At 39.9% G+C, this 25,929-nt stretch overlaps 2 protein-coding genes across 3 annotated transcripts in view; both read left to right on the top strand.

Annotated features, from left to right (window-relative positions):
* Positions 1 to 25,929, top strand: part of Arhgef9 (Cdc42 guanine nucleotide exchange factor 9) — a 308,119-nt gene that overhangs the window by 152,617 nt on the left and 129,573 nt on the right. The gene's annotated exons all lie outside the window — the stretch shown is intronic.
* LOC130867383 (uncharacterized) lies at positions 25,723 to 25,902 on the top strand. Its single transcript, XM_057759314.1, has one exon. The coding sequence runs from the start codon at positions 25,723 to 25,725 to the stop codon at positions 25,900 to 25,902; it is 180 nt and encodes a 59-aa protein (XP_057615297.1).

Raw genomic sequence — 25,929 nt, 5'->3', positions numbered from 1 at the left:
TCCTGCCGCCCCAGTTCCTGGTCGCCTAGCTAGCTTATGCCTCAAAATAACAACACACAAACTGTATTCTTTTAAACACTGCTTGGCCCATTAGCTCTAGCCCTTACTGGCTAATTCTCATATCGCCATCAACCCATCTCTAATAATCTGTGTAGCATCAGTCTTACTGGGAAAGGTTCAGCATGTCTGACCTGGCGGCTTGCTTCATCGTGTCTGCCTCTGAGAGGAGCTGCCCTGCATCTGCCCGGGAGAGGGGAGCATGGCGTCTGCTCCAGAGAGGAGAGGAAATGGCATCTGAGCTCACTTCTTCTTCCTCCCCGCATTCTGTTCTGTTTATTCCACCCACCTATGTTCTAACCTATGAGGGCCAAGCAGTTTCTTTATTATTTAACCAATGACCTTCCTCCATCATTAAAGTATATTGGAGCCTTAGAGAAAAATTGTTAAGAGCTTGTGATAGTTAATTTTGATTGTCAACATGAGATCTAAAGTCACCTGGAAATGGTGTCTCTCTTGGTCAGGCCTGTGGGGAAGTATCTTGATTATGGAAATTGAGAAAGAAAGACCTTCCCACTGCGAGTGGCACCATTCCCTGGGCTAGGATGTTTAGTGAGCACTAAAAGTGGAGGTATCCCTTACTTTTAGGTGGAATTTGTTGAGTGATGTAGGTATCTATAGTAGAGTCTTTGGGGAAGACTTTGGGGACATGATCAGACAGGAAATTGTCATGTCACATAAGCAGGAAACCCATCATTTCTGGAAACAGGCTTTCCAGTTAATCAGGCCCTAAATAGAAAGGGTTGTAAGTTGGACAAGACCATACCCACCTCTCCGCTGCCTGGAAATGGAGGCAGATTGAGCACTGTGACTCTTAATCAATCCATATGCCTCATATATCATGTCCCACAGGTCACATATTAAAAAGGCCTGTTGTTTTACAGAAGTCTCCATCTGACTGTTCACGCAAGAATATATTAGAACATTGTAGGTGCATGTCCTGATATAAAACTATAGGACACATTGGGTCATTGAACATTATTTGGTAATAAAAGGAACCTTTAACTACTTCTGTGTGGTACAACACCTTGACCTTCTGACCACCTCAAAAGTGACCTGAAAAGAAGATACCTTGCGTTTTCATGTTGCTGGCATTAATGACATTTGCCTGAAGGAAAATTTGATACTGTGACTCTCTTTTTTCCTCTCTCCTTCCTCTCTACAACCTAACAGTGATTTGTTGATAGGAGTACCATAAGAGCCTTTAGAGTCTCAAGGATGTTTTGTTGTATGGAGCGGCGGGCTATGTCCCGCCACCCAGCTAGCTTTACACCCAAAATAATTACACGGAAACTGTATTCTTTTAATCACTGCCTGGCCCATTAGTTCCAGCCTCTTATTGGCTAGCTCTTACATATTGATCTAACCCATTTCTAATATTCTGTGTAGCACCACGAACTGGCTTACCAGGAAAGATCTTAACCTGTGTCTGTCTGGAGTGGGAGAATCATGGCAACTGCCTGACTTGGCTTCTTTCTCCCAGCATTCTGTTCTGTTTACTCCACCCACCTAAGGGTTGGCCTATCAAATGGGCCTAGGCAGTTTCTTTATTAACTAATGAAAGCAACAGATTAGAAAGAAATCACTCCCACATCATTTCCACTTTTTCTGTTTAAACAAAGAAGAAGGCTTTCATTTTAACATAGTAAAATTACATATAGCAAAACAGTTATCAAGCAAGAATTATAGTTACAATATTTATATCTATTTTATCTTTTATCATAACTAAGGAAAACTACAACTATGTATCCATTCTTCAACTCCATCAAAGACTCCAGAAGGATATAATATTACCTAAGCAAACAAGAAATCCAAAACTCTAGAAATGACAGAGACATCTCGCTGCCTGGACAGTCACCCAAAGTTCCTCTGTACCGTTGGGGCATCCATCTTCAGCCTCCAGGCCCATAGTTTCCAGCAGACATTTCCATGAAGCAGGAAATTTCAAAGATAGTTTAGTCACTATCTGCTGTGTCCTGCAGAATGTCTCACAGACTCTTTCATGAGTCAGGAACCCAAAAGACCATCTCACCTTTAGGCAAGTTCAGCAGTCCTCTTTCTGTGGGCTCTTTGTGTCCAGTTTATCCAACAGTCCAGGCAAGAGCAGTTTCTTGCCCAAATGGCTATCAAACTCCATAAGGATCCTCTTCGATGCCCATCTTTCTCTTGAAGTAGCTGCTGCTGCCAGGAGCAGACATGTCTCATTGTCATGAAAAACCCTAAGTTATTAAAATATTTTAAATGCCATATTCTGCAGTCTTTGAAAGATATGAAGAATGTCTGTCTAACTGAAATATATCTCTATATATCCAGAAAATCTAACATGACTACAAATTTGACTATTATAGAAGATTATCCATTAACAACCTATGTACATTACATTTTTAAATGAACTACACAATCACAATATCTTAATCAAGATTAGAAATATGCATATACATATAACAAAACTGACCTTAAAATCTATACCAATGCAAATTATTCATATCTATATCATATCCCCCTTTAAGTATAAAAGAACATTTATGAACAATATTTGGGAACATGGGCACAGTTTTTTCTCTCTAAACTGCTTCCTGCTGAATGGGGGCGCTGTTATTCAGGTCTTTTATGGGATAACCTGTCTACTAGGTCATTTCAGTCAGCAGTTGAGCGAAGTAATTTTCTGAGGGTGTTTACAGCAACCTTTCAGGAGGGCGTGGTCTATCATACCATATTGGGATAGAAGAAATCCACAGGGTCTCATCCTCTGTGAAAACAAAAGAAGACCCTCTCCAAAGCATCATATCCTTAGTCCCAAATACTGAAATCATAATACCCTTATATCCATTCTGGTTTAGCTTGGCAGCCCATGTAATGAAATGTCTCTCTGTACTTAGCTCCTTTACAGTCAAAAATTTTAAAGAAAACACAATGTACATAATCCAGACTCTCTGTGAATTTTCCATTGTTACGTGGCTTATTTTTCTTTATTTCTTTTAATCTACAACTATCTGTACTCTGTCTCTTTAAAGACTTTACCCTTTTTTTAAACCCTTAACTTTATTTTCTATATTTTTTCTTCTCTCTCTCAATCCTATGTACACTCATCCAACAATGTAGATTTTATACCTGAATCTGTTTTATTGTGAATCTTAATTTTTTTACTATCCAGGAGCATTTCTTAAAATGTTAAGCACTTCTTAAAAACTTAAGTTGCACCATGTACAGGTAATATGGTACCGCCTGTGTCCTGCCCAGTCTAAACCTTAACTGCGCTGTTATTATGGTAATTACGGTAGTTCCTGCCTGAGATCAGCACAGTTCAGCATGGTGGAGCTGAGCCGCTCCTGCCTCAGAGCCATTTGGTGTCCCTGAGCCACACACAGTTCCAGGCACACAGCAGTCCACATTGCTATCAAGCAAGCCTTAGCACTTTACTCCAAATGATCCATTCAAAGACTCTGTCTCCCACAGGAGCCAGACAGAGATCACGATAGGGCACAGCCCAGAAAGCCGGCATTTTAAAACAGCCAGTTTTTTCCTGCTGCTGAGTCAGGAAAATTTCTTTGCGGCAAGCCACCCACAAACAGCAAAACGCTGTCTTAAATTCTCTCTCCTTTTTAAGCCCTCTCAGGTTTTTAAGTGGATTTAGTCCATCACGTTGGAGCGCCACTCTGTTGCCACCCAGCTAGCTTTACACCCGAAATAATTACATGGAAACTGTATTCTTTTAATCACTGCCTAGCCAATTAGTTCCAGCCTCTTATTGGCTAGCTCTTACATATTGATCTATCCCATTTTTAATAATCTGTGTAGCACCATGACCTGGCTTACCAGGAAAGATCTTAAACCTGCGTCTGTCTGGAGTGGGAGAATCATGGCGACTCACTGACTTGGCTTCTTTCTCCCAGCATTCTGTTCTGTTTACTCCACCCACCTAAGGGTTGGCCTATCGAATGGGCCTAGGCAGTTTTTTTTATTAATTAACCAATGAAAGCAACAGATTTGAAAGAAATCACTCCCACATCAATGTTTCACTGGGCCTGAAACATAGGTAGAGGATAGCTCTACCTACAAACAAGATAGTGCCGTTAGATAGGACCAGAAAGGGATGAGTGCAAAGATATGTATCTGTTATGCAATTTAGAAGGTGTGTAAACTGAGGTGTTGGGACTCACCATCAATACATATGAGGAAGCCTGGGGACTTGAAGGTTGAACCCCAGCAGAGGTGAATTGGGCTGAAAAATCAGTGCTGGTAGCTAAAAATATAATTTGGTTCCTTGCCATATCAGATTACATGAAGCTTCTTCACCAAGATGGAGACTATGGGACCTTGCATTGTTTCAGGGCCTCATAAATCCTGAAAGAGAAAGGGGCTTCATTAAACTCCCCATAGTCCAGGAGCAGAGTTATGGCCATTTGTCTTTTTTTTTAGGTTTGACTAGAGCCTGAGGTTCTCGGATGGAAGCTGGACTTCCCTCATTAAGGAGTAAGAATTAGTCTCCCTCCAGAGTCCTGGGGAAAGCTTATGGCCTGTTATAGAGTAGAAAAATTTTGCTTTTTATTTTTGGCCCTTTTTATTTCCGACCATTTTGTCTCTATACCAAGCAGTTTTGTCATCTTATTTCAGAACTTCCAGGGCAACACTGTAGACTTTGCTTTCTGTAGTGCTCATGTTGCTCCTAAGCCGCCTCAGGTATAGGGTTCAACTTAGGTGCACTTTTGCCCAAATCTTTAGACTAGGGATGAGCACTCTGTAGTCTGCCAGGCTGAGTTAGCTCAGAAGTTAAAAATGGGTTTCATAGTATTTAAATAGTTAGGGCGAAATCAAAGTTAGGTATCTTTAGTGGCATAAGTATATGGAATTATGAAACCCAAATTTCAGGGCTTATAACATACTTTGAACCATAGACGCCATCATTTATTTTCTATGGCTAATTAAGCAAAGTTGAATGGTTACAAGTGTTCATATGGCCCATGCTGTCTAACGTCCTTAGTAGTTGGTCCACCACACAAAAAGTATTGCAAATTCTTGACATAAAGCTACATTGTTACTATGGACATGCCTTAGAAAGACAGAGAAGGGACAGACAGGAGTCTGAATCTCTCTCTTTAACTTATCCCTACTTTATGTCTTGAGTCATAGCTTAAAATTTTGAAAAGCAAAGGTTTTGTCTATCTGGCATTCTCCCTAGCTGTAATGTGCTTAAGTATCACTCATTTGATAGATTGTGAGTGCAAGTTTGGAGAGGAAGGGTGCTTTAGCCAGGACCACAAAGATATTCAATATCTAAATAAAATGAATCCACAGAAGTAAGTTCCCAATTGACAGTACATTCTCCGTAAGATAAATTTAGTAGGGCCCAAAGAAGAGAAGCTTACCAGTTGTGTACTTGTTATATGGAAAGCTATCTCAACCAATCTTCACATTAGTTCTTACAAAGTCATTATGTCTGTCAATATTTGTTGATTTGTTAGTTTGTAACCTAATGCACAGTTGCTGACTGGATATATTCTATGTGTTAAGCATTCTTCTGGACTATAGAGATGCATTGGGGAAGGAAACTGAAACGTGTATCTCTGTCTTCTGAGAGTTTATAATCTAGTCCAGTTGGGAAACAAGGATAGATAATTTAAACATCTTGCTCAGTGTTAATGAAATGACGGTATCAAATATCAAATTCTCATCTATCTGTTGACAAACATTTTTATATTATAATCAAGCTACCCACCCATGACCATTGCACTCCTTTTTCTATTATCTGTGCTCTCTAAATGCACATGCCATTCTTCTACCCATCCCTCTACTTATATATCTATCCTGTAATTTATTGATCAATTGTAAATTTCTGGGTGCTGACAGTATAGCATACAGAGTCTTCTAGCTTTTGTCTTCAACGTTGGTGCCAGTGACATGTGTAATTGTTAAAGGCATAAATCCAAGACACAGGTTACCTACAATCAACTGTTTCCTCTGGCCCTTTATTGCTTGCATGTCTTGTGTATCTCAATCCACTCCTTGGTGTCTTTATCTTCACATTTGGGAGTATACTTGTAATACATGCATATTTTACAATGTAGTTGTAAAGAAAAAATAAGTATACACATAAAGTACCTTGAACAGTGCCTGACACAGATAAAAAATCTACATAAATATTTTACGTTTCCTTGAGAGTCAAAATCCATCTCACTTGGCTCAGAAAATCAGCCTCATGCAAAGAATCACTCACTAATCATATTATATTCCTCAGGGTTCTTTCGAGCCATACAAAAAATGCAGTTCTCTATATGTAGTAATGTATAAAAATCTCCAAGGCATATACTTAATTGAAAGGGGGAAAAGCTGAAAATTGACATGTCAACACTTAATAATAACTCAATATGTTTTCTTTTCTATGTCATTGGTGGATGAAAAAAATAACATTATTTTGGATAAATTAATACATGTGCAGGGTACAGAATGTGAGAAATAAAGCAGTTGTGTGTGGTGGTCCATGTCTATAATCCCAGTGCTCAGGAGACTTAGGGGAACTACTACAAGTTCATGTCAAACCTGACTACATAGAGAGTTCTAAGCCAGCTTGGGGTACGAAATGAGACATTTTCATGATGAATAGTATGTCTACTTTCTTTGCTGAAACCTTCTACTTTGTTACTTTGCCCAGAGGCAACTACTGTTATCAATCTCTTGGGCATTCAAGAAGAGATAGTCTTTGCCTTTACAAGTACATACATATGCAACACACATTTTTCTTTACTTCATATATATAGCAATTTAGACTCTCCTCCTTTTCAATTAACTATATGCTTTGGAGAATTTTTGTCTATTGCTACATATATAATGCCTCATTTTGTATGTCTGCAATAGATTCTTTTGTGTCTCTTATTAATGGCCAGTTATGACTAGAGTTGTTAGCACTGACTAACAACAATGTTGCAGCGCATTTCTACCATTAAATATGTATCAATTTATTTTTTGAGAGTAACATACATGTAAACAATGCATTTTGATCATATCCATACCCATTGTCTCCATTAGCATTCTTTTCAGACCTTCCGCCACCATGTCTCCCTCCCAACTTCATGTATTCATTTTTGCATCCACTGAGTCCAGTGAGTGCTGCCAGGTGATATGCCCTTGCTTCGTTGTGACCTTGAAAGAGAAAGTACAGACACAGATAATTCCCTTTACTTCGAAACTTTTGATACCTGATTTTATTTTTATAAAGTATTTCATCTATAATTTGTTATGTGATAGATTTTAATAGGTCTCATTAAGGAAAATGAATGTTTATCAACTGGCTATGATTTCTAAGGTACTATATAAAACGGAAATATGAGCCAATCAAAACAAAATTTGAATTATGTTTTCAACGTGCTTAAAACTATTTTTTATTAAGAACTATTTCTATACTCACTTATTTATTTTTGAAATTATAATTACATTTCCCCTTCCCTTTTTTTTCCCTCCAAAATCTCATATGTATCCCTTCCAGCTCTCCTTTGAATTCATGGGTCTTTTTTCATTCATTGTTATTACACGCACGCACATACACACACACACACCCCTAAATATAACCTGTTCAGTCTATATAATGTTACTTGTATGTATGTTTTAGTGCTATTTCATCCTGAACAACCAATTGATGTCCTCTTCTTTGGAGACCACTTTCGCCACTCTCAGCTTTCCTCAGCTGCCCATAGTTCTTTGTGTAGGTTTGGGACCTTGTGGTCTTTGCCCCATCCACATTCACTGGTATTGTCCTTGTTCAATTCACATTTGAGCAGTCATGTGGTTGAGACTGTATGGGTCTAGCTTCTGTCATTCCTAGGAGACACAATCTCACAGCAAACTCCCTGATTGTTTGTCTTTTCCAATCTTTCTGTCCCATCCTCCATAATGTTCCCTGAACCTTAGGTGTGGGGTGGTTTGTAGATGTTACTCATTGGGACTGAGTTCTACAACACTGCATTTTGATTGGTTGTGGTTTTCTGTAGTGGTCTCTGTCTGTTACAAAGTGAACCATGTCAGGCTAGACCCTGAAGGGGGAAGTAAGAGTAGATTAGGTTAGTGGAGGTAGCCTATAAGGGACCTGTGGATGGATTGATTTACTTATTTCTTTATGGATATGAGTTCATAGATGTACCTGCACCACTGTGTGCCTGAAGAAGCCAGAAGAGGGTATCAGACCACCTGAAAATGGAGTTACAGATAGTTGTGCACTGCCTTATGGGTGCTCTAAAGTGAATCCATGTCCTGTGTATGAGCTGCAAGTGCTCTTAGCAACTGAGCCATCTTTCAAGCTCTTTAAGGTGTTTTTGAGTGACTAGAAAAGAAATACATCCAACCTGGGCTGAGCACTGTAAGTATCAAGAAGATAATTATCAGAAATCCAGGAGTACAAGGTTAAAGAGGACTAGACTGGACTTTGATTAAAAGATGTATTTAAGTGATACTTTTAAGCTTCTTAGATAGCAGAGTTGGCGTGCGGTAGGGTGCTAAGAATCATAGGTGATGTACAAGGCATTCTAAGCTGAAGATAAAGCATAAAACAAATAATCTATGAGACAATATGCCATAGAAGTAGCTTCTGGATGCTCTGGTATGTCACTCAACTATTTGGGTGGAAGGATTTATTTGTATTCATCGTTTCAGAAGTTTCAGTCCATAGTCAGCTGGGTTATTATCTTCAACTGATTATATGAGGCCCACACACATCAGAATAAGTAGTGCGCTTTATGTAATCTGCTGACTCGAATGTTAATTATAGCCAGAAATGCCCTCATAGACAAACCCAAATTAACGTTTGACCAAAAATTCAGACACAGTGACATATTGAACTGTCATCCTGCTCGGCCGAGTAGAGCCAAGAAAGAACTGTATAAACAATGCTACTATTTACCTGCAGGAGGGACATGTATTATTCCTTATAGGTCACAGGGGACACATTTTGGTGGACAGGGTAAAATATTTTCTACTTTCCTGAATTCATATCTCAGAAGAGCAGACCTCAAATTCCTCTTCTTTAAATGTGAAGAGATCCAGCCATAATTAATTTATAAGAAAAACATTCTTTCTTCATCTGAAGGCTTCCTGGATTCTTTGTTTAAAGAGAGACCAAGAAGGCCCAGTTTTTTTGTTACAATGATGAAACTGAGTAATACAATGTGGGTGTTTTATAACATGACTAGTTGTACGAGTGACTAAGCTATTAACTAATAGAAACCAGATAATGGGGAACAGAAATGCATTAAGCTGTCTCTAAGAGGTCCTATTGGCATGATGGAGAGAACCTATTAAAGCACTTGCCCGACATGCCAAAAAGTGACATTTAAGCTGAGTCAGCTATGTAGGGATTTGAGAAAAAAAAATCTTGATGCATTTGGATTGCAAGAAAAAACAAGGGAGATGGTGAGTTTTCTGAGCTGAGAGAAGGCAGCAAGAATAGCAAATACAAAAGCCTTCCAGTTGATACAGTGTGACATACTTTGGAAAGACCATTGTGACCAAAATCCAGGGCAAGAGGGAGGAAAGTAGAAAGATATGAAAGCAATCATACATGTATTGTCTCACGTAGGACTGTGTAAGCTTAGAGATGATGTATATTGGCTGTACTTGAGGGCGGTGTGGTTAGATGACCAATAATGTGGGCTCCAGAAGTAGAGTGCTTGAGCAGATGGAACTAGAAAAAAAACAATCTTGAGTGATGTACCCCAGACTCAGAAAGACAAACATGGTATCTACTCACTCATAAATGGATATTAGATGTAAAGAAAAGGATAACCAGGCTACAATCCATAACCCCTAGGAAGCTAGGTAATAAGGAGGGCACTAAGAGAGACATGCATGGATGCCCAGTGCATGAACTGGTTTTTTGGAGCCCATTCACTATGGAAGGATACTTTACTCAGCCTCCATACAGGGGAGAGAGTCTTGGTCCTGCCTCAACTTGACATGCCAGACTTTGTAGACTTTCCAAGGGAGGCCTTACCCTTTCTGAGGAGTGGATGGGGGTTTGTGGGGGAAGGTGGGGAGTTAGCAGGAGGAGGAGAGGGAGGGGGAACTGTGGTTGGTATGTAAAATGACAAAAAAAAACTTTTGAAAAAAAATTCAAAGAAAGAAAGAAAAAGAAGGAGAGTGCCTGGATTCACGTTCTGACTCGATCATGTCTTAACTAGGTGCCTTGTAGCATGTAACCTAATCTTTCATTGCCATAGGATTACTGTGCAAATTAAGTGAATTAACATGTTTCAGAGTGTGCGTGGTAATATTGGGCATCTAACAAACACTGTTTAGTCTCAATGCAATACAGTGTTTAGATGTTACTTGGTGCTACTTTATAATTGGAGAAGATGACTTTTATGGACTATAGAGAATGAATAGGAGAGGTGAAAGTGGAGAAGCCGAGCTCAGTTGAAAGACTGGCAGAAATAGTAGAGCAGAATAAAGGAGGACAGGCTGATATTCATTTCAAAGATGGAATCAAAGGAGCTTTCTACTGGATTAACTAGGAGCTGTAGGGCAAGGTAAAAATAGTACTGGAGTTAGAATTTTTGGTTCTCCCCCCCCCCGACCAGCTGTGTAATTTTGGTCAATCATTTAAATCTTTTAATGCTTCAGTTTCTTTATTATCTAGGCTTCTCTGGAGATGAGAGGGCAAGGAGTGGTAAGAAAGAGAGATTTAGTTTTAAGAAATTGGTTCATATAACTATGGACCTGGAAGTCCCAAATCTGCAAGGTAGCTAAACTGAAGAGTAAATAATCCAGAAAAACACTTTCAGCAAAATATTTGGAATACTGTTTGGCCAATTATCTCTGGACCCCTGTTCTAAATTGTAAGTGTTCATGATAGTACCCCTAAGGTTGAAACTGAGTTGTTTTGTCTCTGCTTTTCCAAGGCTACAATTAATTTGTTTGACTCCCCAGAGTCGGGCCTGCAGTACACGGCTTCCATAATGACCCTTCGAGTGTTTCTGAGATGCATCTCTGTGTGTATGTGTATTCATATACATGTATGTAAAGGCAATTGTGTGTGCGTGCGTGTGTGTGCTGGAGTGTGTGCATGCACATGTATAGACGTAAAGGCAGTTAGGTGTGTCTGAGTGACTTTTGAATACACAGCAGATATTTTGTAAATGTTTATAGAATGGATAAGTGTGATGATAAAGGGGGAAAACTATAGGTTACCTTTGGTTCAAGAGAGGGCAAACGGATTTGCAAGAACTTTTTTTGCACAGGTGAAATGCTACTCAACCAGATATGCAGTGAGGTGAGGGCAATCGGCTAAGACTGGAAGCTTCAAAAATTCTTCCAGGGAAATTTGCTTAAGACCTCCAGATACCAGTATACCCATATGCAAAATGAGGCTTTTCTCTTTCCCTCCTCCACATCCCCCCACGTGTAAATATCCCTCTATTTATACATTCAGTAATATTATTGAGTATCTGTTATGTACTTATTCTAGGTACTATACAGTGAATAAAGCAGACAAAACCTTTAAAAGGTAAAAATAAAACAAATTTAAAAATTATGGGAGTTCTAAGAAATAAGAAGTGAAAAATAGAACAGGGCAGAATGATAAAAACGTTTGTGTGTGGGTAGTTACATTTTTAGGTTCCTGTTTCTTGCTGTACTTCCCTCACAAGATCGTCAAAAAACTGGTACACAATAAAAGTCATAGTTTCTAGGAAGCTGCAAAATTCATTAAAATTTTGATCTATTTATTTATTTATTTATATGTGTGTGTGTGTACATGTGTGCACATGTGTGCTAATGCCATGACCCCTTGTGGTGGTTAGAAGACAACTTACAGAAGTCAGTTTTCCCAGGGGATCAAAGTCAGACTGTCAGTCTTGGCATCAAGGACTTTTACCTACTGAGACATTTTGCAGGCCCACAGTATCCTATTTAAATAGAAGATGCAGCTAGCTCTTCTTGGGGGATTCTTTTCTGGAGCTCTCTATTTGGTGTTCGTTTTCCTGCTATGTTAATCTCCATGTTAGTTGCTTTTTTTTTTTTTTTTTTTTTTTTGCCATTGTGACCAAATACTTGACAGAAGCAACTTAAGGGAGGAAGGGTTTATTTTGGCTCAGGGTTTTAGAGGAGAGTCCATGGTCCTTAACTTCATCAGTTTTGGGATTTTGATGCAGAATATCATGGTAACAGGGATATGAGCAAAGGAGGGCATGTATTGCATTACTGACAAAACGCAGAACAAGCCGGGTGGTGGTGGCGCTTTAACCCTGACATTTGGCAGGCAGAAGAAGAAGGATCTTTGTGAGGTCAAGGCTAGCCTGGTCTACAGAGTTGGAAGGACAGCCAGGGCTATATACTGAAACCCTGTCTCTAATCCCTCCCCCAAAACAAAAGCAGAACAAAAAAAAAGTGTAGGGATGAATAACCTTCAAAAGCATGCCTCTAGCTAGGTCCCATCTCCTAGAGATCCTATCAGCTCCCAAAATAGTGCTACCAGCTGGGGACCAAACATTCAACATGATGAGCTTGTTGAGAACATTTTATATTGAAACCATAACAAGCGCCAGTTTTTGCCTAGAGGATGGAAACTTCGGTTCTGTGTTTGACCCTGATATTGCAGTCTTTTCAAATTCCAAATGTATAGAGTTGTATGGATTCCAAAGCACGTTTCCTAGAACTGTCTCTTCTGGCTCTTAATCTGTTGTTCTTTCCAATTCCATAAAGCAGTGGGTAGGAGAAGTGGTAAGTCACATTCTTACTTCTAAACGGAGAACCATGACTCCTCAGGCTACTGTGAAGTACAAAGCAGAAATGTATATGCAAGGGCCTTATATGTGAAACTCTAAGAGCTGGTTGCTAGGATCGAGAGAATTGATGGCCTTAATTAAGTGACTGTTTTTCTTTTGTGAATCAGGTGTATGTGAGCCTTTTATACTTGTGCCATTTCCTTTTCTCCTTTTTTTGTAAGCAGCTAAAGGAAGTTGGGGTAGCATTGAGCCTAAGCACCTTCGAGAAATAGGAACAGTTTCAAGAAAACACTGTACATCTGTAAGTGGAATTGCAGGCACTGTTGTGTAGTCCTTCTTGTTGACTTGCTTTTGGGAAGCAAAAACTGGTACTCATTTTCTGATGCTAATATAGTTGATTCATTGCCTTTAAGGACTGTCATTTGTCTGTTAGTGGTAACCTCATTCTGAATGCTGGAAGTGGAAATGGAGAATCTTGAGCAGCTGGAATCTTCATTTAGCACGACTCTGTTTTTTCTGTGGCAATGCTTGACTTCCTAACTGAATATATTTTATTCCATAGGGTGCACTTAAATCCATTGTGTCATTATCTCTTTGGCAGGTATTATTTGGGTCTTCTATTTATAGATGAGGAAATTGAAGCTCACGGAATGTATTATTTGCCTGAAGTTAAGGGCAGAGATTGTATTCTAATTCTTAAATAATATTATTTACTAGCATTTACTGTAGTCTTATACGTCAGAAATCTTTTGAGTGTTTCACATCATGTGTACCATCACTAACCCCCCACAAACAATCATAATAACATCCATGCTTTGCAGATGAGACATCAAAGCAACGGTAGCTATTGTGCTTGCTTAGAATGAAGGGCAGGAAGAATACTTAATATTAAATCCTTCTCTATTTTAAGGATGCACAAAATAAGAGCCAAAGACACTAAGTAGCTTGCTTAAGGGTCATATAATCAACAGTATACAGAAGAAGTAAGGTTGAGTCTCAGATGATTGGCTCCAGAGGTCGAGGTTGGGTCTCTTGCTGAAGCTGTAGATGCCCCATTCATGAATACTAGGTGGCAAACAAGCTTCAGGGGTTCTTCTGTCTCTGCCTCCCCAGTGATAGTATTACAGATACACACTACCACACCCAGATTTTTATGTGAATACTGGAGAACTGAACTCAGGTCCTTATGGCTTGATGACAAGCACTTTACCATTGAGTCATCTTCCTAGCCCTAAAGTTTGTATTCTTAACCATATATACTGCTTCTAAGTCTAGGAGTTTTTCTTCGCTTAGCTAAGCGAATTGTTGAGATAGAGAAACAGAGAGGGGGAGACTTAAGGCTACTCAGCAAATTTAACACTTTTTATATTTAATTTTTGAATAAATATTTTCATGGTCAAACATAATCAAACTATAAAAATGAGGAAGTTGGTATTGTTTCTCTACCTACTATAGGGTAGGTCACCTGCATTATAGCTTTTTATATATCTTTCTAGAATTTTAAACTTTAGATATGAGCAGAGGAAGCATTATTCCTCCTCCTTTTTATCCAAAAGATCATTCAGCACAATACTGCTGTGTACCATGCTGCTTTAACATGCCAAATCTTTATGGCCTCTTCTTGTCAGTCTATAGAGAGCTTCTGCAGGTTTAGCTGGACACTCATGGATTTCTAGAAACTTCTGTCTTGCAAACATATTTTCCCCAAGCATTGGTGGGATCCAGGCTTCTCTTAACAGGTTCGCTCAGGATATGGTTGCAGAGCTGTCTTGGGCTTCAGCAAACTACATAAATTTTCAAACCCAGTTCCTTAGCTTCCCTCACATATCATCCAGCTCCTGAAAAACTCTTCAGCTGAACTAATTGTCTTCCTCCTACTCCACTTTCAGCTTATTTATATAATCTGACTCACTACTTATTTATTTAAAACTAACTACTTATTATTTAAAAACATTTCATTAATTCTTTGAGAATTTCATACAACTTATTTTGGTCGTGTTAACCCCAACTCCTCCTCTTTTATGTAATTCTTGTTTAGTTTCTCTTATTAGCAAAATTCTATGACTAATTTAATGATGAGTGCTTGGTGTCCTGAATGTTCATCCAGTGTCTTAGAGCTGAAAAGAAGCCTGCAAATAAAAGCGAGGCAACAAGGTTAGAGAGTGGTAGCTGGCTGAATGAGTCATGAGTCATGAGGACCAACAATGGAACTGTCTAGGAGCTTGGGCTCCAAAACTAAACATTCGGTCCTGATATTGACAGATGCACTCTCTGTCCATTTCAGTCTTGAATGGATACAAATAAGGTTTTGGCTACCCCAGAAAGAGCACAATCCTAGAGGAAAGCATTGTTTGTCCTCTGCAAGGCCTTTTGGATCTTTACTATTCTTTTCTAACAAGTCTTCTCTGTACCCTGAGTAGAGACAGATGGCCTGGCCTGCAAGCTTGTTTGAAATAGAACTGAAATTGGCCGAAAATAAATGTGAAATAGGATTGAAATAGATCTAAGCAAAGGAACAGGAGGAAATTGCTGCTCTTATGTATTTATTCATATGCTTCTTCATGCCTGCTGGCCACAGGAGGGCGGTATAGGAAGCAGTTTCCTGAAGAAAGACCTCCTACTGGTCAGCAGGGCAAAGAAAACTGAAGAGGTTCTGCAGTTCTCAGCCTGTGGTCTGCTCCTTTAGTTCCTTGTGGAGTTCTTACTATCCAAGGCTCTTAAAGGGGCCAGGAAGACCTGTGAAGCAAAGGTTAGTATTTCCAAGCTGCAGCTGAGAATGCTTGCTATGATGGACTTTCTGTATACCCTACTTTCAGTCAAGAGTCCTGTACTTTGTCCTTTTTCCACTTAGTCATTTGCCCATTTAGTTGTTCAGTCCTTAAATCTGTATTTGCTGAGTGCTAAGTCAATTTTGAGTGCAGAGTAGAGCAGTTAAGAAACTAGTCTCTGCCTTCATGGAGCTTACATTTTATAAAAGGGAGACAATAAATCAATAAGCAAAGAATTGTGTAATAGTTCAGGTCATAGCGAGGTTTTTAAGGGAAAAGCAAGCTAAAGGGTTAGGCAGTGGCATACAATGTTAGAGAAAGTGGTCAGGATAGGAAAATTTTGAGGAGGCGAAAGAGCTAAATTGGTAGAGAGTCAGGAGAAAGGTGATCATAGAGTGTCCAGTTCATTCCCTTCTTTGATTACTCTCCAAAACTCTGCCCACCACCATCTAATTAGAGGCAATCTATTTATTTAACTCAAAGTAGTGATTCATCGTCTTGTGTTTAAGGAACCACCTCGCATCCAAGGCCATGCCTGTTCCACCTTCAGCCAAATTGCTGAGGACTTAAACAATCAGTGCTTTATTTTCAGCTAGCGCTGAAAAGGTTTTTGAGAAAAAGGGGCATTAAGGACATGTTGGAAGATACAAAGCTCCCAAGAAACAGAGGTTGAACTTCTGACTTCTATGTGAAAGCTTTAGTTTTTTAAAATCTACATTCTGTGAGGAGCTACTCAAGGCATTGCAGGTGCACCTTTGAACATCAACCATTTTGGTGAATTCTTTTTACTGAAGAATAGAAAGGAAGGTGAGTGTTCAGAACAGGGGTGCTAATAGTCCTACTCTGTTCTCCTTTGTCTCTTCCATTGTGATTCTTGGATACTGTGCTCTGAAAGATATAGAAGGAAAAGCAGCAAACCTTGGGAGAAGTGATGGTGTTGGGGGCTGGAGAGATGGGGTGGTGATTAAGAGCACTTGTTCTCTTGCAAAGGACTGGAGTTAGGCTCCCAGTACCTCAACTGAGTGGCTCACAATTCCTTTAATTCAAGCTCCAGGAGATCTAATATCATCTTCTGGCCTCTGCAGACACTTGTACACATGTAAGCATGCACACATGCAGAAAAATGTGTGCACAGATAACAAAAAATGCAAAATAGATGTTCCATTTCTCTTTGTGGAAAGTATTGTATAGGGGAAAGTGTTTAGGAAGGATTCGAGTTTGAATCGCTAATAGATGTCTTAAAACACTTGTGAACTATCACTTGGAAATGTATCAGAGAAAAGAGTAGACTTTGAAAACAAATTTCAGTTCAAGTCCTTCTGTTTCTATATTATGCCTATGTGGATGTGACCAAATGATGTAAACACTTAGATGCAATTTCCTCCTCTTTAAAATAATGGTAACAATTCTGACTTCTGCGGGTAATTCAATAAAAACATGTTTAAGCCAGTACCATGTGTGCCGAATGTATGTCCTACTCTTGCTTCCCTAGATTTCTGTGTAGGAACATTGGAAAGATACAGTCTATCTTTTCTCCTTGATCATTAAATTCTACAACTCACTCTCTAATCATTAACAACTTCATTAATTATCTGACTGTGCTTGGAACACTTAACCATATAGCATTTAAATTATGTACATCATTGATTGTCTTCTCCATGAGAATGCAAGCTTTCTGAGAACCTTGTTAGCTGTCAGAATAACTGCTTATTGAATTGGACTCATTTTAGAGTAGTGCAGATATCTGTGCTGAATAGTTAAACAGGTGTTCTTGTTCTTCAAAAGTTGATTCTCGTAAACAGAATGGACAGACATAAAAGTCCAAGAGCTTCTAGTAACATAGGTAACACAGACAAATGGATTCAGTATCTGTAGACTGACTGCGACAAGCATCAAGAATTAACGAGTAGGCCAGGCTGGGGGGTTAAATGACTAGTGGGTAGAATGTGGGAGGGGTCAAGGTAAAATGTGAAACTTTTCTTGAGATCGCTTTCTGGCAGAAGTGGGACGTTGGGATCTGTTTGAAACGTGATCAACCAAAACCAATCAAAAATGGACTTTGAGCTTCCAGAAAGAAAGGCTTCATGCCTAGACATTTTCTGGATCTGGGAGAGTAGAACAGTGAAACCTGTACTGGACTGACTGTGCGTCTAGGCAGTACAGCGACAGGAAGGGATTCACCATTTAGATCAGAATAAGAAGAATCGTTTAGTAGCTACACTGGAAGAAGACAGTGGGCAGGGTATTATCTGGAATGCTACTTGATATTTAGGGCATGGGGGTCCTGCTGAGTGGGAATGGGGGTCTTCGGGGCCTGTGGGATGTTGTCTCTATTTGGAAGACGTGCAGTTTCCTGGCATGTAAATTGGGTTGTTGTACAAAAGACTGTCTAGATTGGCCATGGCATAGTTCTGGGAGGCTAGAATGATCCACACTGTATGTGATTTCCAGTTGTGCAGTTTCTGCCATGCAAATCAGATTCCTGTAGTTAAAGGCCTTTCTGATTGATCAATGCTCAGTCCATGTCAAGGGGGCTGGACTGCAGCTCTGTGGTGTCAAGTTACAGGATTCTTGAATCGTGCTTCTGAAAATTCCTAATTGGGATAAACTCCATTTTCTGACCTGTTATTAATGACCTTCCCACCACAAAGCTCAGTTTAGAACATTGAAGCAGTTTATCCCCAGGACCCAGGAGATACCTTATCATGTAAAGGAACTATATTGTTTGTATTTATATTTGATTGCTGCTAGCAATGTGACGTTGGACAAGTTATTTGATTCACTTTGTTTCAGTTTTCATATATCTAGAATAGATACAGTATTATTATATGTTTCATAAGGTTCTGAGAATTTAAATAGCACAATAAAAGGGCTTAGAATAGTACCTGGCACAGAACATGTACTTAATAAGTGTTAACTTTTATCATTCTCTGTGTAACTGAATATGGGTTCTAAGAAATAACATGAATTTGGAAATATTTATATCCCTCATCCTCTCATGAATGAACACCTTTTCATCCGTAGCTGTGAGAGTAGTGAAAATATCTGTCTCAAAGTGGTAGCTACCAACTGAGATTTACCCAAAGGTTTAGCAGCTATCTCTGGAGGGAAGAAATTTTCTCATCATTGTGAATATTGGAGTTGAAAGTAGGTAACCATGACATTGCAGAAGACAAGAGAGCCTCAGAACCCTTCATACTTAATAGCAGAAAGCCTGAATCGGGCTGGAAAATATTGCTGTTTAAAGTGAGAGGAGTTTTTGTTTTACATTTTGAATACAAGTTACTTATACCTTTATGGCATAGTCAAAAAGTTTTGGTTTTTATTCTGCCAATAGTTATCCACGTAATCTTGAACAGATTGTTTTTCCAATTCACAAAAGATGGAATATTGAAAGCTTTGATTTTTCTCTGTGATCCCACAAGGCCTTGCTTCTACTGTCAGAAGATATAACTCTTTGAGCGGAGGCTGGTGGATGAACTCAACATCCTTGCATTTAATGAATGATTATGAAGTACTTGATAGATGTTAGACACCGTGATGAACATGGGTGAAGAAAGGATGGTCAGAGAAAGCCTGTTTGGAGGAGGCGACACCTGAACTGAGCTTTAAATCAGGGAATGGGTAGAAGGCAACAATTTACCTAGGCCGTGAAGCCAGAAAAACCTGGTAGAGTACCAGAACCCCTGTAGGTTCTGTGTAATTGTGAAATAGAAAATGCAAGTGCCCTCGTAAAAGCTAAAGTTAATGAGATCAAAGAATACCATGTGGGCAGGACATTGTATGTCAGCTCTAGAATTTGTCATTAAGAGCAGTGGGGAGCCAGTGAAGGCATTAGCGCTAAGGAATTATGTAAGTTGAGTCTCAGCTGGAAGAAATGAAGCATGTTAGTTGTTTTCAGCAGAACGTGTCTTAATATAGAAAAATCAAGGGTTTATCAAATTGATGCATGGGCTGGAAAGGCAAGGTTGGAGCTGCACTTGCAAGATTGACTCCAAGAGCCTTATCAGAGTAATTCCTACCTCTGCAACAAGGGGTAAGGTGTGGCATTAAGGATTCTGGGATTGCTTTACTTTATCTGCTTTCTCAAAAATCAAGATGCTGCCATTGTTCTGAGTATTTCATATCTTCCAGATGAAGAAAAAATGGCCCATTCTCTGGGTCTCAGAAAGTACAAAGATAATCACCAGGCACTAGGATTTATAGTAAGAAAGCTACAGAAATCTCCAGTGTCCACACCATGGTATTCAGGAACAGAAGTAGTAATGATCCGGGGTTCTACCTTCAAATCTCCTATTAGCACATCCACAATGCTGGCTACCATGGAGTCTGGAAAAGGAGAGAGTTTGTTGAGTGGTTTTTGGATTTGTTTTTTGAGCTTTCTGGCTGTATACAAAAACAAGCTTTACCTTAGAGTATAATCCACATTATCCATCATAGGATTAATAAGAACAAAATTCCTTTGAGAGAGATAATTTGGGCCAGAGAGTAGAGGCAGAGCTGAGGAGGCAGAGTCACACTAGGGAGCAGGCAATGGATGGTAATAGGCCAGAGATGAAGAAGAACCCATTAAAAGGTAGTAGCAGGAGGAAGCAAAAGAGACAAATAAGAAAGAAATTGAGGGTGAAAGAAATCAATGGATTCTGGATACCGGGTACTTTTTTGGAGACATGAAGGAGAGACAGGATGTACGAATTGTTTCTAGCTATTTTGTTGTGTAAATGCCATCCTCAAGAGGCAGGAAACTGAAGGGGAAGAATAATGCTGTCAGCAGTGGGAGAGAGATGACTTTGCTCTTTCGACTTATTAACTTTGAGGTGCCTGTGAGACATTTAGAAGGACACGATGAGAAAGCAGTCGGAGACTCATCCTGGACTTCAGGAGAGCTCCTTGAGTAGCAACACCAGAGACGTAAGTTATCTGCTGAGCTGTAATCAAAGGCCGCTGTCTGTTTTATCTTCCACTGTGCCCAGCGAATTTGTTGAAAGGAAGTGTATGAGTGTGTAATCTAGGTGGCAAGTCAAGCTTCGGGAGAATTGAAGAGCAGTGTGGAATTGAGAGGCTAAAAGAGCTGAAATTAAAAGGATTTTGAGAAGCCGCAACATTAATGACTAGATGCGGAAAAGCCCAGGTGAGAACTGAAGACAGGTCGTGTACATGGCGTCTTTAAGGCAGTGGGACATTTTAGGAAAGAGAGGAAGCCATAGGAGAAAGAAAGGGATTGAAACTTTCGCAACAAGTTGTTTCTATGGAAACTTAGGGATAAAGTTGGGTTATCATAGGGTGAGGGGTCAGAGAAAGGGAGGAAGTCGTTCTAGTTTTCTTCTGCTCCTTATGGCAAACACAGTCAACTTAGATAATGATAGGGTTTGTTTCATTTTGCACGTCTGGGGCACAATCAGTCTCTGAGAGAAGTCAGACAGAAACTCAGGCAGAAATCAGGAGGTGGAAATGCTGCTTTCTAGCTTGTTCAGTGGCTTATGTTCTTTCTGTTTTTAAATTTTTTTAAATTTTTACCTTTCTGTTTTTAAATTTTTTAAAAAAAATATTTAAATAACTTTTTTCATTTCTTTTACATACCGACGCAGTTTACCCTCTCTCGTCTCTTCCCAGTTGTGCCTCCCATTCTCCCCATCTACCCTCCTCCCCTTCCACTCCTCCTCTGTCCCCATTCAGAAAGGGGCTGACCTCCCATGGACTTGAACAAAGTATGGCACTCAACTGAGGCAGGACCTAGCTCCTCCCCTTGCATCAAGGCTGGGCAAGGTAATCCAATCCAGTTTGGGGAATGCGTTCACCGCCAGGCACTGGGCTAAGCTCCCGCTGAAGAAAGGGAAGAGGGATTGTAGGATCCAGGGGTTCATGAATGACTGGGAACTCACAGAGACAGCGGACCTGTGCTCCTGGTCACTGGACCAACAGTTAAGGAGCTTGCATGGGACCGACCAAGGCCCTCTGCATGTGTTTGACAGTTGTGTAGCTTGGTCTGTTTGTAAGGCTCCTAGCAGTGAGATCAGGACCTGTTCCTGGCAGTTAGCTGGCTTTTGGAAACCTGTTGTCACCTAGCGTTCTTATAGGTACACCTGTCTAGGAATGGTATTGCCCAACGTTCTGGTCCCTCCTACATCAGTTAGCATTCAAGATAATGTCCCACAGACAGGCTTACAGGTAAATCTGATCAGACAATTCTTCAACGGAGGTTTCTAATTCCCAGGCGACTCTGGTTATAGCAAATTGAAAAGTAGCCAGCACAGAAGTAGAACTGGATAAGGATGAACTCTTTAGAGGAAAATTCTAGTTATATGGAATATAGCAGTCATGAGAGTCTGTATTTGTCTTAACATAATCTAAGAGCAGATTTCAAGCTGGGTGTGGTGGTGCATACCTTTAATCCCAGCAGTGGGAGGTAGGGCAGCTCTCTGGGACAGCCTGAGGCACATAATAAAGAAACCATGTCTCTTTCTTTAAAAAGTAGATGTCAAATTGTTTTGACTATTACTTATCAAAAATGTGCATTTCACATCACAAACTAATATTTGCATTTATATTTGTATATAACTGAAATAGATACTTTGCTAAATAGCATTACCTTAATGTGTTTCAGATTAACGGAATCATAAATAAGCAATATTTCTTTTTATGGTTGAATAATATTTCATTGAATGAATGTGTACCATTCAACTGCTTAAACTGTTTTGATCTTCTGGCTATTATGAATAATGTTGCTATGAACATTTATATATGAATTTTTGTGTGGACTTGTTTTCCTTTCTCGTATGTATATGTCTAGGAGTGGAGTTTTTTTTTTTTTTAATCAGATGGTGATTCTAATTTCTTTTTAACTTGGAGGAACTTTTAGACTATTTCATAAACTGTCTGCATCATTTTTCATTACTATCAACTGTATGAAAGTTCTAATTTTTGGTATTTCTAGGTTCCAACCCAGGGTCTCCAGCATCCCAGGCAAGCACTTTACCACCTAGCTATACCCCTAAGCTCATTATCTGGCATTTCGTATTAAACTGTTACAGTGAGTGTAAATTTGTATCTCATTACCAAAAATGATGTAATGAATATCCTGTATTTGCATTTCCCGTATTTGATTTGAATTTCCCTGATGGCTAACCATGTTGAACATCTTTTCATGTATTAATTGACCATTTCTTTGGATAAATGCTATTCAGATCCTTTGATGAGTTTTAAATTGGGTTGTATTTCTTTTTAATGATTGTACTACATTATATTTATTATATTTTATTTATAATGTATTGGAGGGGCGTGGGAAGGTCAGAGGACGCTTGTGAGAATTGGTTCTTTCCTTTAAATGTGTGGGTTCCAGGGATGTAGCACAGTCCATCAGGATTGGATGGATGTAAGCACTTTTGTCTGCTGAGCTACCTAGCTGGCTCATAGTTCTTTTTAAAAATTATTATTATTGTGTGAGTGCATGTGCTATGGCATGCACATGGAGGGCAGAGGACGAATTTGTGGAGTTGCTTCCCGTCTCCTATCTTTTCATGGGCTCTGGGGATCAAATTTGTTAGGATTGCTCATCAAGAGCTTTGCTTTCTGAGCCATCTCACCAACCTTTGAGTCATATTTCTTTTGGGGAGTTGTAAGAACTCGTTGTTTATTCTAGATACAAGTCTCCAGTCAGATGCTATTTGCAAGGATTTCTCTCTTTTGGGGTGTGTGTGTGGGGGGGGCGTTCCACACATATGATAGCATCCTTTAAAGACAGTAGTTTTAAATTTGGATGCTGTTAACTAATTTTAACTAATTTCTCCTTGGTGCCTTGTGCTTTTGCCATAATTAAGAAACCATATCCAAGATCACAAAGGTTTACCCTTAGTCCTCCTATTTTGTTAGTCACTATCGTATCTAAATAATTAATAGTAATTCTTCAACATTATTAAGTATTTGATTTATGTTCAAATTTCTAGTTGCTTCATATGTCATAAATGCACATGTACCTAATTTGCCCAAATTCTACCTCAGGCCACTGAGTTATTTGTGAAGAGATCAAAATTTGTTTGTGAAAACTGGATTATTGATCTTGTAGTTTCTCACAGTGTACATTTTATTACCAGAATCCCTGTACTGCAGTAGCCCCACCCCCTTTGGTTCTCTGTGTGTCTGATAATTGATAATTGGATCTAAAAATTTGATCTGATTCAGGCTTTTTGTTTTTGTTTTCTCAAGAATCATTCACAAGTGACTGCTCTATGAGCTAAAATGTGTAAAGTGTGGTCTCATTTGGAGTTTATTCTATCCCAGAGGGCTCGAGACTATTTTATTTATGACTTGTACCCATTCAGAATTTCCAATAATTTAATTAAGATAATGACTGCCTGAGTCTCAAAGACTTCTAGAGAATAGCAAACAGTTCCCATTCCTGTTAAGAATCCATCGCATGCTAACAGTTGCAAATCAAGTTTGTTAGATCTCTAGCTAATCCACTTTCTTTTTTTCCCTCCCCTGTTATCTACCCATTGACTCCGAAGGTCATAGGAATCTAAAAACATGAAAGGCTTGGAGAGATTATATATATATATATATATATATATATATATATATATATATATATATATGAGAGTTCTTCCTTCTTGAGGAGTCAGACAGTTGTAGAAATTACACATATTCTTCTGCAGTTGGAATTTGGAATTCTGGGATTGCACTTTACTCTCAGAAAAGATATTTCTTATGCAGCAGAATGTAGAAGGAAGCCCAGAGAAGGTAAATTAGTTGCCTGGAAATTACACAGTCAAAAACTAGGAGTCAATTTGAACTCTTCTGGCCTCTAGTTCAAGACATTTTCCCTCTAGATGTAGGTACAGAGTTGTAAACACTGAACACAGCGATGATTGCAAGATTTTTCAGAATTTATATATAGCAACTATTTTACCCATAGTTAGCTCTCCTTCTTTGTACTCTGAAGGCTGGGAGAGTGCGTGTTAACTGTAGCATGAAGAAACCATAAGCAGGGAAGGACAGAGCAGCCAGAGCAGAGAAAGCCAAAGAGAATTGAATTGTGGCTAAGTTGGTGTTCCAACGGTTGTGTTCACAGCACTGATTTGTGACATTTTATTGCTGATTGTGAGTAATTTAGTTGAGGCAGTGGACAAACACATATTTGCTTCTTATTGGCCTGTGCTCCAGAGGGACTCCCAAGTTTTATGCCTCCCACCAACTTACCTATCTACCTACCTGCATTTCCTATTCCTTCTACCTTCTCTCCATCCTCTATCCTAGCTTTTCCTCACCCTTCTCTTTCTTCACCATATCCTCTGTTTCTTCTTCTTTTGTCCTATTCCATCTTTCCTTCTTTTTCTGCTTCCCATACATGCTCTCTCTGCCCTCCTCCTTCTTTCTTATGCCAGTTCCCTTTCATTTGAATTCTGTTTGCTTCCTCCCCTTTTCTCAGTCTTTTCCCTCGTCCTTCAGTATCTTACCCTCCCTTCCTCCACAAGTTCTTCACCCCCACGTAAAAACTGACTGTTGGTGGCTCCCGAGGAGAGAGAGAGGAGACTCTGTGAGCCTTGGCTTCTCCCGATTGGCTGTTACTGCTAGCACACCAGCTCAAGTCTTGCCTCCGGGCACCGAACAGAGCAGCTGCTGCATCTGCTATTGGCTTGTTCTCCTGTCAGCGGCTCTGTCAGCGACTCACGCTGGCGCCCCCAGTCCCGGCGTGAATAAAAAGGCAACCTACCGGCTGAGGTGGGGGTGGGGAGAGGAGAGGGAGAGGGCCAGCTAGGAAAGGCTAGGAAGAGTGGTTGGTAGCCTGGAATCCCTTTAACAGAGCTAGCAGACAAGGCATCTTAGGAAAGCTAATGAACTAGAAAGAGTAGGGGAGACTGAGACTGACCGGTAGACAGCTAGACAGACGGACGCATGCCCGGACAGACAGAAGGCTCTGGAGAACCGATAGGTTCTTTTTGCCTTTCTTTTTGAAAAGCAGGATTTTGATTTTTTTCAGTGGCGCCCAAGAGAGAATGCTGGACTCTGCTATCTTCAGCTCAAGCTAAGATTTCTCAGCTAGCGAAGAAAGATCAGTCCAGTCCCGCGAGGGGGAGGGAAGCAAAAGCCCCTGCCTCCAACCCCCTTCCCTCCCCCAGACCAGACTCGGGGGCCAAACCCAGACCTTCCCTAACCATCTGACTTCCTCCTTTCCTTTTTAGCATGGTGGCTGTATGGACAGTCTGACAGAACAGAGATTGACATCTCCCAATCTGCCGGCCCCCCACCTGGAACACTACAGTGTTCTGCATTGCACCATGACCCTGGATGTGCAAACTGTAGTCGTTTTTGCCGTGATTGTAGTCCTCCTGCTTGTCAATGTCATACTCATGTTTTTCTTGGGAACGCGCTGAATGGAGTCCAGCCACCTGAGCTGTTGC

Source organism: Chionomys nivalis, chromosome X, assembly GCF_950005125.1.
Source record: "Chionomys nivalis chromosome X, mChiNiv1.1, whole genome shotgun sequence".
Lineage (NCBI taxonomy): Eukaryota > Metazoa > Chordata > Mammalia > Rodentia > Cricetidae > Chionomys > Chionomys nivalis.
The sequence above is the reverse complement of the archived record's forward strand: the minus strand, read 5'-3'. Positions and strand labels throughout refer to the sequence as shown.

What these genes read in the sequence shown, in the direction of transcription:
- LOC130867383 (XM_057759314.1), top strand. Translation starts at nt 25,723, where the DNA reads ATGGACAGTCTGACAGAACAGAGATTGACATCTCCCAATCTGCCGGCC.